The sequence below is a fragment of the Trichosurus vulpecula genome, chromosome 1 (genome assembly GCF_011100635.1).
Source record: "Trichosurus vulpecula isolate mTriVul1 chromosome 1, mTriVul1.pri, whole genome shotgun sequence".
Lineage (NCBI taxonomy): Eukaryota > Metazoa > Chordata > Mammalia > Diprotodontia > Phalangeridae > Trichosurus > Trichosurus vulpecula.
Genome location: NC_050573.1, coordinates 28,855,745 through 28,870,832, shown reverse-complemented (window position 1 = coordinate 28,870,832; position 15,088 = coordinate 28,855,745). Strand labels below are relative to the sequence as shown.

At 41.9% G+C, this 15,088-nt stretch overlaps 1 protein-coding gene across 3 annotated transcripts in view; it reads right to left on the bottom strand.

Annotated features, from left to right (window-relative positions):
• The window catches only part of MED13L (mediator complex subunit 13L), a 388,748-nt gene that overhangs the window by 62,705 nt on the left and 310,955 nt on the right, over positions 1–15,088 (bottom strand). For all 3 annotated transcript variants that reach the window (XM_036755938.1, XM_036755952.1, XM_036755945.1), the window contains exons 5-9: positions 14,192–14,337; positions 8,960–9,154; positions 8,394–8,582; positions 4,263–4,425; positions 1,506–1,619 (exon numbers count right to left, since the gene is read on the bottom strand). In XM_036755938.1, the coding sequence (XP_036611833.1) occupies positions 1,506–1,619; positions 4,263–4,425; positions 8,394–8,582; positions 8,960–9,154; positions 14,192–14,337 (807 nt within the window). The remainder of the gene's footprint in view (positions 1–1,505; positions 1,620–4,262; positions 4,426–8,393; positions 8,583–8,959; positions 9,155–14,191; positions 14,338–15,088) is intronic.

Genomic DNA, 15,088 nt, shown 5'->3' with positions numbered 1-15,088 from the left:
TTACTATAGAGGGCAATGCCATCCTCCCATACCCCAGTTCACAACCTAGGAGTCTTACTGCCTCCAGGAACAAACAGAAAATGCTCTGTTTGGTATTCAAAGCCCTCACACCTTTCCAGTCTTCTTACACCTTCTTTGATGCAGTGACACAGGCCTCTTACATGTTCCATGAACAAGACCCTCTATCTCTTGGCTGGGGGTGCTTTCTCTGGCCATCCCACAGGAAGGCTCTCCTTTCTCATTTCTGCCTCCTGGTCTCCCTGGCTTCCTCCTGGTCCCAGCTGAAATCCCACTTTCTACAGGAAGCCTTCCCTCTCTCACTTTCTCTTTATCTTGTACATAGCCTGTTTGCATACACTTATCTGCTTGTTGTCTCCCCCATTAGACTGTAAGCTCCTTTGAGGGCAGGGATCTGTATCCCCAGCACGTAGCACAGTGTCTGTAGCATAACAGGTATTTAATAACATTTACTGACTTATTAATGGAAGAAAGGATCTGACTCCTTGGATTTGTATCACTTCAGTTACCTGAAGGCCCATGTGGAAAGATCACAAGACTAGGAATCAAGAAACCTGGGTTCCTGTTCTGGTTTACTCACAAGCTACATGACCTTGAATAAGTCATTTCTCTATTCTAGCCTTAGTTTCTTCCTTTGTAAAATGAAGGAATCAGAGTAGATGAACTCTCAGGTCTATATAGTGGAAGACACACCCCACTCCCTCACCCTCACCTTGACACACACCCCACCCCTTCACCCTCACCTTGACACACACAGTCTCATTTCAGTCTGAACAAAGAAGAAATATGTGGGATCATGGGAAATACAGCTGAATAAGATGACAGTGGCCACATGCTAGAGTTCTGTTGGGTTACTTTTCTAAGTTTTTGAGGAGGGGAGTCAGACAGTGAGTGCCTTCAGAAGTCTGGTCTAGTAACAAGGGGCAACAGAAAGAGACCAGGATGCAGAGTCCTCAGAGAAGGCATTGAGTCTTCCTTCTGATTATCAGGAGCCATGTGGAATTTTCAGTAAGTGACACAATCCCTCTGAACCCAAGTTTCTTGCTTGTGAAATAAAAATATATACTACAGAGTTGTTGTCGGGATGTCACTTCATGACCTCCACATGCCATGTAAAGGTGTGCTTCCCATCCGCAGGTGGGTAGGGGCAGGCATTCAGGGAAAGAACCTGGGTGCTAAAGTGATGGCTGTACAAATGGAATGGAAGAGATTAACCCAAGAGATTCTGAAAGAAGGAATGATAGGATTTGGTAACAAAGGACATAGGGGAAAGGTTCAAGGACAGCCTTCAGTGACAGAAGTGGTACACCTGAGAAGGGCAGCTGGTTGAGGGAAATATGATGAACTCCATTTCAGTCATTCTGGTTGAAGTGAGGAGAGGACATCCTTGGAGTTGTCATTTCTGGTGGCCGCAAGCATGAAGGAAAGTTCATGGAACAGCTGAAAATAGCTTCTCCCTCCTACCCCCCAGCTTTTTCCCCACCCACCTGGAACAGGAACAGCTGGCTCTTTGGGCAGGATCCACAAAACCCCACGAAGGAGGAGGAGGACACTCACTAGATGCTTCTTCCTCCAGGTGTGGAGCAGAGACTTGACTCCTCCTGCAGTGAAAACCCCCAAAGACAAATCCATTAGCAATCATCCTCACTCCCCAAATGGACCTTCCACAGAGGAGACAACGTACTTCTGGGGTTCTCTGAACCATCTCGGAGACACTAATCATGATGGCAAGACACCAGTCATTGGTCATTGTTGCCAAAGTTGGGCTTGACAGGACCCAAGTGAAGACAGTTAGGATGCGCCTGGTGCTCAAGCCCAGGGCACTCCCTGGGCTCAGAGGTAGGAGAGCAAGACTGTGGCCAACTATTTGCAGCTGCTTTTCAAAAAATCCCTTAATGACATGATATCCAAGAGCCAGAAACTAGCTGTGTGACTTCAGGAGAAAGAGAAAATTACTTCCCTCTACCAGTTCAAGTCAGAGCCTTCTCTACAACTTAAAGTCTCAGTTGCCTAAAGTCCTGAGGCATTCAATGCTTGCCCAAAGTCTCATGGCTAGCATGTGTCAGAGGCAGTCCCTGAACCCAGACCTTCCTGGCTTCGAGGCCAGCTTTTTATGCATACTGCCATATGGAAGGCAAGCTCCTTCAAAGCTTCTGTGCATGTAAAACTGTAAACCATGTCCAGTACAGCTCTACTATGAACCAGCACTGAAGGACAACATAAAAGGTGTCAGCTCAGTTTTAAATTAACTTTTCAGGGATTCTTACGGCATGTAAAGATACGGAACAAAAAGTGTCTTATAAGATCAAGCATTAGCTGGTGAAAAAAAATGGAATCTCTACCCTTATTACTAACCACAGTGGGTAACAGGGACAGAAAGAAAGAGGTGGGAAGGCTGTGGCAGAGCCATTACTCCTTAGCACAGGACATGGAGGCGGGAGACCTGGGTTCAAATCCTGACTATCCTTTAATATCTGTGTAAGCCATGCTAAGACAACTCAGCTCTCAAAGCCTCACTTTTGACACCAGTGAGATAAGGGGGTTGCAAGGATTAGGTGACTTCTATGGTCTCTTCCATCTCTAGACCTGTGATCATGAATATACTGACTTTCTGTAAATGGAAATAAGGATATTTATGTGGCATTTTATGGATGCATCATTATTTTTTAAGCTACTACTAAGACTGTGCAATGTCCCCTAGCAGCAACTGAAGGTGGTCCTCACCATTTCCCTGACTCTTTCTCAGGGAAGTTACCTCAATAATCTATATTTCAGATACAAGGGAGCTAGGTCAAATATGTGATCTGTGGGTGAGAAGGAGCAGTGAAAATAAAAACTACAAAGAGACAAATATAAGGGAAAATTATATTTTATCGGACAGAAAGGAATCAACTTATACTAGTAAAAATACCTCTGGGCCCCTTATTTTAATATGAAATTTCGGAGCATCTTTGGTTGTGGATGACTTATTAATTCTATAATATCATAAGGGGAATTCAATAGGGAAGATTTCATCCACTATCACCTCTCCAACATCCTCCTCCACTAACAACCCAACAAGCCGCAGCAGAGTCCAATACAGGATCAGCTCAGTGCTTGTTGAAAAGACTGGTTTTGCATCTATTTCAAAATTATGCTTTTATCTTGTCTAAAGCACATTTTGCTAATTACAAAATGAATACGCTTAGACTTGACAAGATTGCTTATTATAATTCTATGCCCAAAGTTAAGACTTATTTAGCACTACTGCTTAAGAGAGTAGATGCTACCCACTAAATCAGAAACTAAATCAGGCAACATTTGTTTCTACAGTGTATTGGTAAGTTGGATCATTATGCGTTGGATATAACTCCCTTTACAGATCGGTTAATTTAAAACCAATGTATTCTCTACTTAGGGCTAATTTGCTTTTTTTTTTCTTACAAAATTTGCACTGAATCCAACTTTCCAAACCACAGAAGGAAATCATTCTTGGGCAAAGAGGGAGGAGCATTTATTTATCTCCCAACAAAGATAAATATGTCCCGAGTCAATAAGATCAAAACAGCTCCCTGCCACAAGCTTGGGGCAGATTTCAAAGGTTCTGTAGTTAGTGGAGGTAGGAGAAAAGCTACCAGCTTGAGCTAATAATTTCCTACGAATCAAGGCATAAGCCTAATATAAAAAAGGACCGCAAAGGAGGCCAGAACTCACTCTCCTTTGCATCCATAGAATGCACAATCCTCATCAGACACAGGAGTCTCTAACTCCCTGAATCCTGTCCTGAATATAATAACAACAGCAGCTGCTATCATGTGTCAGGCACTATGCTAAATAAGCACTTCACGACAACCCAGGTAGGGGCTTTATTATTCCACACAGAGGCAAACAGTTAAATGACCTGCCCAGGGTGACACAGCTGGTGTAAGCGTCTGATGCCACATCTAAACTCAGGTCTTCCTGTAGGTTAGGCATTTTATCCATAATGATAAAATCCCCTGTCACTATCTTGGAAAAAGCCTTAGTAGATGTATTGCCTATGTAAATTCTTCTCCTAAGCAATTATCTTAAGACAAAAGAAAGTATTTTTTTCAAGAAACCATCCCTAACCTAAAATTCAATATAAATTATGGTCTGATAATCTATGGAATTCAGCTAAATAGCTGCTCATCATGTCTCCTGAAGTCAAAAGGTGGAAAATTCAGAGCTGAAAGAGAGGGAGCCTCCTTACTGAACCTTGGTCGCGGCATCTACATGAAACTTACTTGAGCTGCGTTCTGTTGAGGATGCATTCCTTCCAAACTCTGTGGACCATGTGACTGTGGAGTTTTGGAGGAATCTCCCCCGATCTCTTTGGACTGTGCATAGTAGCCACCCCTTCCTGGGCAGCTAAGTGACCAATGGCGCTTGGAGGACCTCCACTTTCACCTGGGGAAAAACAGAAGAGCTCTGTAGGTACCTGTGACCTGTCATCAGGGCATCGCCTACAGCAGCCTTCTAGAGGACAGATAATCGTGTGGGTCAAGCTGCTCAGCCTTCATCCCATGTCACCCTGCCCACTGAAAACACTCTCAACTACATCTCTGAGGCCAGAATGTGTCATGGTGGACAAAATGGCCTTGTAGGGTGCAAGCATATGCTGCTGCGGGGTTCACTGGTTTCTGATATGTTGAAGTTTTGTTGGTCCTCCCTTCAGCTAAATGGTGAACTAGTCACATGACATACAAGGCTTTAAAAGGCACCTGGGGACAGCCTAGTTCCAAACGGAGTGAAGATGAACACCAGGAGAAGGTGGATCTAAGTTCCAACAGTAAAGCAGTGAATGTGTGGCTCCTGGAGGCTTGATCTCACAATGTTCCCATCGTGTTGGACTGTTGAAACCAATCTTACACTTTAACTGAATTGCTTCCGATAAAAGTCAATTGCTTTTATTAAAAAAAAAAAAGACTAGCTAGAAGGCTATTGTTTAATATGGAAGTCACTTTAATCACTGACAACATCAGCAGATACTGGCTCCCTGCCACCCAGGAGTTTCTGTCTGGCTTTTGCACTTGGACTGACCTCTCTGCAGGGGGCAAACCCATGTCAGCCAACACAGTTACCCCAGCTTCTGTCCTCCCTTCACAAAGGGCATGGCTGGTTTTCTTAAGCCTGAATGCTGACTATTTTCAAACACAGGAGGGAACAGTAGAGGGAGCTTGACAGTCACATAACCCAGGAGTGGCCTCAAATGGTAGATGATCCTGTGCCTGGGAGCGTTCCCAAGGTCACATTTCAAGCAGACCCACTTGCGCTGATGTGTCAGGACTCCAACCCTGAGTGAGACCATCTCCACAAAGTACACATGCTTTCTTTGCTGGCCTGGGAGGCACGTGGGCTGCACAATTTGGAAGAGTCCGGCTGCTGCAGGCTTTAGGGTTGTTTTTTTCATACTGTCTTATCCCAGACAAATACTAAAATCCAAATGACCATCATAATTTCTGAACCGGTATTAATCTAGTCTGTCTGATATGAAAAATATAATGTTGATTATGCATTCAATAAGTTTGCAATAGAAAGATCTGTATTTAATCACAATGAATTTGCCCTTCAATTTGCAACACAAATTCACTGTGTTTTGGTGTTCCAAGTCATGGCTAAAGGTGTTGTTCTGCTCATCACATGAATATATTTGGCAAAATTCAACGCAACTATTATCATCCTGTGGCTCATCCCTGTGTACTTCCTCAAGGACTCCTCTCCTCCTCCTCCCTAACACATCTCTCTGAAGGGCAGCAATTTTTATAGTTTCCTGGAAAAGAATTTAGAGGCTAGATGATTGTGTGTGTGTGTGTGTGTGTACTCACACACCTATATATTCACACATATATATACATATAACTACATTTATATATGTATTTATGTATAGTTAGTTTTATGTACATATATAAAACATATATAGTTAACTTCTATAAAAGCTTTTCAATTTTATCTCATGATGCCACACAGTTCATTTCAATTCTACAGATAATTGCTGCATGTTTCCTCTGTGTCTAACATCACACTAAATGCTGAAAGGCTTACAGAAAAGAAATATGATGGGTAACATGCTCCAGCTCCCCAAGGCACTAACAATCCGGTGGGGCGATCAGAGTGCCATGAGACCAATCAAAAACAACAGAGGTAGTCAAAATGAACACTGGAGCTGTCCAAGCAGAGGCCTATGAGTTGGAGGGGATTCCTAAACTACAAAGGCTGCACAAGATGACCACCTCTATGACCTTCTCTCTGCCATCTTGGTTCTGCCTCTATGACTGGAGACAAACTATAAAGGTGACACTGATGAAATTCAGGCTGACTTTTCTAAAAGAGCTGAGATGCTAGTTATACCTTCATTGCAGGAGTGTTTTTTCATGTCTCTTTATTTATTTTGTCCAGATGTTTTTATCGTGTAACAAGAGCAACACAAAAAGTGGAATCGCTATCCAAATGAGAGGTCATAGTATTTGTAAACCTCAACCAAAACAGACCAGCCCTCCTGAACAGAAACCCTACTGGTAAGCTGGACATGCTATCAAAGCCATTAGAAGCCCAATGAACCCAATCATCTCTGGCCATGTGGCCACTAAACTGTCACAAGTGAAACAGTGGGTTTCAGAAAAGAAATGAAGGTGGAGAGAGGAGTGGGTGTCTGAGTCTGATGAGTTTAAATGCTGCATTCAGTGGCCTAAGTAGAAACCCAGTATACAACATGTATAATTTGGCTAATTTTACATTACTATGAAAATGACACATTTTGCAATTAGTTATAGTTTTTGGCCTTTGGTTAATTTTTATTTTAGCTAAGGTTGGTGCTCCTATTTTCAAAATTTTATCTTTGATGAAATGCAAACTTTGAACCAAATATAATACTTTAATTCTGGTCACTGTGCCATTACAAGAAGTATTTTGTAGGATTTCCCCTATGCTTTCTCCATGGAGCTTACTGCATTTATCTGAATGTTTTAGGAGAATTTTATTGTATGGTTAAGTCAATAGTTATACTTAGTGGTTCACAGCTAAAGTTCTACTTTCAGAACAATATAAACTCACTGAATTGCACCTAAGGCTTTAAATCATTAACTAGAACACAGAGTAACAACTCATGACTAATTAGGCCAACCAATCTCACGCAAATTTCATAGGGCATACATATGCTCTGTTCCAATATACCTATTACTATTTATCTACAGGTACCATGTAGATAATGATTGTTAGATGTGATTGTTAATGAGACAATAAATCTGGACTATTTCAAAAGGGATGAAAAAAACTTTACCAATATTTAACAAAAATTTTTACCAATATCCATCTACTAAGAATTCATGTTCTGCTCCCAGGATGGCCAAAATTAGAGTATTTTAAGAAACCCCGGTTCAGCTATTGAGATGGTATGTGACAGCAATCTATTATTATAAATATGATTTTATAGTTCAGTGGAAGACCAAGACTTCTGGTGAGAAATAAGTGGTAAGAGCTATCTTAACCTTGCTGACCAAATTCTTTTCCCTTGTGAACATGACTAAAGCATGACAAACTAAGAGTTACAAGGGTAATCTGTTAGCTGACCCAGGAGCAAAAGCAGTCTTAATTGAAATGATTTCCAAGCTTATCCATTTAAAAAAAAAAAAAAACAAACTTTCTCCAATTCTATAAACACTGCGAAATCTACAGCTTCCCCATTTCCTCCACTGGAGTTCTGCCAGCACTGATGTTCACTAACAATGTAGTCAATTGAGAATATTGACAAGGCTTCCTTCCTCCCATACCCCAGCTGCCTGTCAACTCTAATGACTTTAGAAAGGCAGAATTTCCTAATGCACAGAATTCTAGCTAGGAATAAAGTTGACAGCTTCTTATTCCCAGTTCTGTCTCTGGCTGTAATATGGGCAAAGGCTCTGACCTCTGTAGACTTTAGTTTCTGTTGGCTGTAAAAAGGGAAGCATGCCTTTTGCCACCTGGCATTTGGACAAAACTTGTCACTGCATCAGTCACTGGGCAAAATACAAGAGGCATGCCAATGAAACTAAGAACAATATATTCTAACATTTGACGTGTTCAAGTTTTCAGATACTTGCCCATACTATGGCAACATGATTCTACCACCAGGGAATTACAAAAATGTAAATGTGGCAGCTTTTTGACTGGTTTGAGAAATGATAACATACAGCAGCCACGGAACTCATTACTATTCAGGAGACTTTTCACTCAGTTAGCTTTATAGAATCTAGTTTGGTTTAGTTTGGTTTGGTTTGCCGCTAGTTCTAATTACTCCATAGGGTTACTTAGTTCTGGGCTTTAGCTTCCTTTACCTGTAAAATGAAGACGAAAGGATCCCTCAGATCCCCTTGTAACCAAAATTCTATCATTCCACATACCTATGACAGCTTGTTCTGGAGAAGTGGGTGGGGTGAGCGGCATCCCACAATGACTGGGGTCTTTCATACTTCCAACTCCATGCTGGCCAACAGCAACATGACCTCCAGCACTGATGACATTGTGAGACACTGGGATGTCATTCTGAGAGATCAAAACAAAGGCTGAAGGATACACCATACGAACCCCGCCTAGAAGGAGTGACAGCAAAAACAAAGTCAACACACCTTGGAAATGGACCACAAGACTATTCAGTTCACCATAACTAAGACCCACGTTCAGTGGTCAAAACTGTGATGTCAATCAAGCGTTACATTCAGTTACAGGTTTTATCCCTTCAACAGTGAGCAGGTGCTTAAATAAGTTGCCTGGTAGGATGATAATAGCATTTGGGATACAGGGACCATCAGAGCTTCAGGCGAGAGAACTACTCAGCATGCTCTGCTGTGCCAAGAGAGTCACCAAACAAGATGGGAAAGTAATGAAGGATATTTCTGGTGAATCTGAATTATTATTTTTAAATTAAGTGAGGAGGAAAAAGTTCTTCAGGCAAAACATTTTCTCTTACCAACAATTACTTCAACCGCCACAGGGAAATCATCATCATATCCCAACTCCTCTTCCTCCTTCCGCTCCTCTTTCTTCTTCAGCACCATTGGGTAGAAATACTGCCATTCCTCAATTAGCTTGCGGGTGGCTGGGTCTGACATCTTATACGCCTGGCCTGTCAGCGTCCCATTTAAACCATAGGGGCTCACCAGCACTACAAAAAGAGAGAAACCCTAGGCTACAGTGAAGATATCACAACAATGCCTCCTTCCTAAGTACATCCCAGCATGTGTAGTGATTTTAGGTCAAAGCACAGACTTTCTCCTAAACACATTTCCCTATTTCATAATTCCTTTGCAAATGACAGTGACACAAAGCATTCCTCATCCTATTGTTCTCTTATTTATACCCTTTCTCAGCTCATATCAAATTTCTGAGGCAGAACTTAAGGCTTCCAGTGATCACCTAGTCATTCCAGGGAGTCATCAGGCTGAATGGCTGATCCTCATGATACAGATGAATGATTTTTAGTCAGGTAAGTCCTGAATCTGAAGATGTGTCAGATACTTTTCAACACTAAAAGGCTGAGATTCTGTGACAAAATACACAACTTGGTGAACTGCCTGCTTTATACGAGCCTTCCTATTGAAGGAGGCAAGTGGCTATTGTCTCATGTTGTAATAGACCAAAATAGTGATCTCCAATTAATCAACAAGCAATTTTTAAATGAAGCTAAGCTAAATGCTGGTGATACAAAAACAGACAAAACACTACTTAGTCTCAAGGAACTTCCACTGTAATGGGGACAGGAGAGGAAGGGGAGATGGGATGCAAAATGTACATACAAGCTACACACAGAGTAAATGGAACGGGACTGGAGATGGAAGGCAATAACAGCTGAGAGGACCAGCAAAGGCTTCCTGTGGACAGTGAGACCTGAGCGAAGCCCATGTCTCATTGTGGCATGGAGGCAGCCTTCCAACAGGACCTAGTCTGGCAGATTCTTGCAAGATGGAAAGACTATGATCGTGGTCTGGCAATGGATTGTATGTATGTAATTTAAGCATCACCAGGGTCAGGGGTGGAGTGGTTTATCACTAGGATAGATGGAAGGCATATTTTTGGCCAAAACTCTCTAATAACTGGACTCTAAAATCACAGGACGGGCAGTAATGGTGTTGGTGGAGGGAGTATACACAGGGCCAAGATTCCAGACATTGGAAGTGCATGAAATTGGCAATGCAGCAGAGTTCAAAACAAAGTGTGTGAATGCTCTCTCTGTGGTTTCTGGGGCTCCCAAATGACATACTTATGATAAATGGATACAGCAAATGAGCAGTATGACATAAATAAACCATACGACGTGAGAAAGCATGAATGCGCCAAACTGACATCATAATGCTGAATTGTGGTTTTATTGTAAATATTTGTAGGGTCACTGCAAAACACATTTAAAACGGCATTTTTATGCCATTTTCTTCTAGAATTTAGCTTGGAAGATATTTTTTTTTCCAAAGGAGCAAGGAAACAAAAATTTGCACAGCACAATGAGTGGTTGCACTTAATTTTTTGGCTTCCAGGTAGGCATTTTACATTTCTTAGTAAAAACTTCTGTGGGCAAAAGCAACCTTTGATGTTGTGTGAATTTGTCCAAGAATCCCAAGGGATAGGATGGAGTCTCCCCAGAGATGGGCGCACACTCTGGGGACTGCTACTCTGGGACACAACTGGCTAAGGGACGAAGGGACACTCACAAAGCAGCAGGAGGATAGCTTCCCAGCATCAGCAGTCTGGAGGACCAATCTTCAGCAGCTATTGGCAGGGCAACACCTGCCCTGATGATGTACTTCCTCCAGAGCAGACAGATGTAGTGAACTATATTCACTACTGAGTACCTTTTCAGCTTACAGTATTGGTGACAAACTAGCAAGGTTAAACACAGGTGTTCCATAGAGATCTTAGGTGACGAGTATTATTTTGAAGACTATTTTTCCTGCTTTAGGCAGAGGCTTGAAACTGAGTCCATTTGCTTCTTTGTTGCCTTTCTTTGATTTTGTTTTTTCTTAAACAGGTAAATGACAGAGATGGCCACAATAGTACTTCACTAATCCATAGCATTGCTATGAGAAACAGGGTAGCATAGTGGACAGACTTGGTGTTTTGAGTCTAACTTGGACTGTGTGATGGAGTAACTCCTTACTCTCTGAGGGCTCTTAGGTGACTCTTGGGAACTATAGGTCTAAGTTGTGTGATAATTGCAGATCTATGTTGGTTGGCCGAATTTCCTCACCAGGAATCCCTATGCCAATTTAAAATTACAGGTCTAACCCAACAATAATCCTATAAGATCTGTTATACCATCTTAAGATCTGGAGTGTTTTCAATTTTATAGTATAGTAATTTATCTACAACACAAACCAAAACCGAGTGTGATGGTGCACGCCACTTGTTCTCTTCTAAGGAAAATTAATTTGGCAGCTGCATGGGTAACATAGGGAGATCCCTTAAAATAATATTCTATGTTATACTAAGAAGTACTTGATCATCTTTATATCTTAAGGAGATATCCATTGCCACCTGGCATGGCCTACAGAATTTAAAGCTGGGACAAATCTTCAAGGTCATCTAGTCCAATGTTTTTATTTTACAGAAGAAAAAAAAGGGAGAGATAGTGCCAGAATTCAAACTTAAAAGGAGATGAGTCAGCCCTCACTCCTGGAAAGTGTCAGAAGAACAACTAGCATTTAGATATGATTGTAAAGTGTTGTCCTGTGTAAAGTATACAACAGCTCCAGGAGACAGGGGCTATCATTACCCTCATTTTACAGATGAAGAAACAAAGGCAAATACAGGGGATGTGATTTGCTCAGGGTCACACAGCCAGTCTGAAGCTGTATCTGAACTCTGGCCTTACAGACTCTAGGGCCAGGGTTATATTCAGTGTGCCTCCCCTGAGGTCCCTTCCAATTTTCAAAGTCAGTGATGACACATCTAATGGACGTTCACTCTACAACTCTGTTTTGTAAAGGGGAATCTTGCGCTGAGTGAAAGGTTACACCAGATGATTTCTAAGGCCCCCTCTAACTCCATGACTTCATGTTTCTGCAGGACATCAATCACACGCTTTCTGAGGCGGCTCGGAGGAGGGAAGAGAGAGATACACTGAGCCAGAGGCTATAGTTTACATGCACTAGACCAGTGCACCAGTGAAGAGTTCTGCTAGTATAACTGCCTAAGACCCATGGGCACACGCACCAGCAGAAGGCCACCAGGAGAGAACTGGCCAGACCCTCAGGGCGAGCATGTGTAGCGACCTACAGCAGAGGGATGGAGCCTGAATTCCAGCTGTTCCTCCAGCTCGTTCTGTGACCTTGAGTAAGTGACTCAACTGTCATCTGGAACAGAACCGGTCAGGTTGGACAATATCACATGTACCACAATGTCACATGTACCTTCTAACTCGAGAGCCAGAATCCTACAACCTGGCCAAAGTTATCATCTTGACAGTGGTAAATTATAACCAGTCCTGTGAGAATGATCTGTGTTTCTTCTGTAATTTCCAAATCCAACTGTTATACTTTTCATTAAGTTAAATCAATATGCTTTATAGAATGCCAAGAACAGTTGATCAGATGTTAATTATTCATATGACAGCCTCGCATTGTGTCAATGGAAATCTTTTAGCCAATTCTACCAGCGTGTTAGAAATTATGCTTTGCCTGATTTTAAGCATATCTCTGCTAAACCTCTTTGGTGAGGATGTGCCACAAAACTAAAGAAAACGTTGTTCAGAGAGAATTTTGAAAGAAAAAATCAAAAGTACCGACTCAGTACAGTTAGTGAAACAAGATGATCAACTTGGTCTTTTACAAACATTAAAGCAACGAAAAAATTTCATTAATTTTCTGTCAAGAAGTTAGTTTTTACAATTTAATATGCACTAATCTATGTCTGTTCTGTTAATTCTTTTCAATTCTTAAGAGGAAATAAAACACTGACATTTCCAAAAGGCACTATACACCAGATGGACTACCATTATTGAAACGAAAAATGCTGAGTTTAACATTATTTGTGCATAATATTACAGTCCATCATTACTGATATCAGGTTAACTAACATGCAAAGCAATCAAATTCTGTACTTAAGGCTTTGTCAATTAGCTCATTTGATCTAAAGTTATTTTTCTTCTTTGACTATGAAGGAAATGCTCCATTTTCTTCTTCAACCATGTCATTCTTTTTTTTTTAAAAGCAAGGTCCCCCTTTCTCCCTATTACTTCCAGGCTAGAATCTTACTCTGATCAGCATGGGAACTTTGACCCACTCCATTTCAAACATCCTGAGGCAACCTGGTGGCCCTCTGCTCCTGAGGGTTCCTCAGATTCTGGCCAGACTTAGTGTGGATGGACTCAGACTCTCAAGGAGCTTAGCCCTTAGCTCAGAACTGCCAAGCTCAAGCAATCGTTGAGGCTGACCTCAGCCTTCCTGATGCAGGGCTCACAAGGTGCCCTGGGCAATGATACCATTTTAGAGCTGACATTACATATACAACTGAAGGATACCCAAAACAAATCTCTGGTCGATAGGCCCTCTTGGGCTGTTTCAGATAGTTGTATTGCCTAGGACTGGGGCTGGTGTGGAACAGTTGACAGTCCTGCTGTACTGTGATATGGCCACACCACAGAGGGAACATTATGTTCCTTCTTCATGGTCACACTTTAGCTGCAGAATGTCTATGGAAGAGGGCGAGGATGGGGAAGGGATGCCAGATGATGGCCCATGAAGAACAGCAGAAGGAACTGGGGAGGTTGAGAACGGACTTGAAGAATGGTCTCGCATCAGATTTCAGTTATATGAAGAAGGATGAGACCTATTCTAACCCAGAGAGGTGAAGGAAAACTTTTTGACCGTCTTAGTGCTCTAAAATCCAAAGCTGCTTCTCTCAGGAAGGAGTGGCTTCTTCCTCAGTAGAGGAAGACCACAGGGGTGACCACATGAGCAGGTTATCCAAGGGATTCTTATTCAGACCTGGGTTGGACTAGCTGGGCCTTGGTAGCTCCTCCAACTCTGATGTGCTGAGATCCACAGCAGTGATAGGACAAGTTGTAGTTTTCAAAATAACTGCTGGAGTAAAATGTCTCCTTGTGAAATAACAAATAGGCCAATATCCACACAATTCACTTATTTAAAATCTTGAAGCTCTTCATTAGGCAATATGAATAATGCTTTGGAAGTCATCTTAGCACACTTACCTTGAAATGGTGCAGGGGATGACTGAGCCATATGTATATGCTCTTCATTAATCAGATAAATTGGCTGGTGCTGGGCAATCTCCACACTTGTGCATACATTACTTTCCCCATGAAGAAAAAATGTGAAGGCACAGGACAAATGTTCACTGAAAATATAAAAGAAAATTCTAAATATTGGTAGGAAATCAACACAGAGGCTCAAATAGGCAGGACACAAACGAGTGACAATGCCAGTTTCTTTGTTAACTAGTCAGCAGAGCTAGAATTCTGAGAATTTTTTTTTTTAAAAAAAGCCTATTAGTAAACCAAAGAATCATAGGATTTTGAACTTGAAGGGACCTCAGAGATCTAGTGAACAGGGGTAGGGAACCTGCAGCCTCGAAGCCACATGTGGCCCTCGAGGTCCTCGGGTGCAGCCTTTTGACTGAGTCCAAGTTTTACAGAACAGATCCTTTTATGAAGAGGATTTGTTCTGTGAAGTTTGGATTCAGTCAAAGGGCTGCACTTGAGGACCTAGAGGGCCACACATGGCCTCGAGGCCATGATTCTAGTCCAATACCTCATTCCCTAGAGCAGGAAATGGAGGCCAAGATTGGGAAGTGATTCATTCAAAGTTAAAGATGCAGTAAGGAAAAGAAGCAGGATTTGAACCCAGGTCCTGTGACTCCAACTATAGTCTGCTATTCAGCCCTTCTTGCTGATTCTTATTTTAAAATGTCTGAATATGCATCAGGAACATTTATTTGTTGCCTATCCAGCCTCTGTAAATGAAAGTCACCATAAATTTTGGTAGCAATATTTGACATTGGTTCTAGACAGTACAACTGGGTTTGAGGGCATAAAAAAAATGAGCGTTATTCATGCTCGCTATAACTCCCTAACAGCGGTCACTGCCTC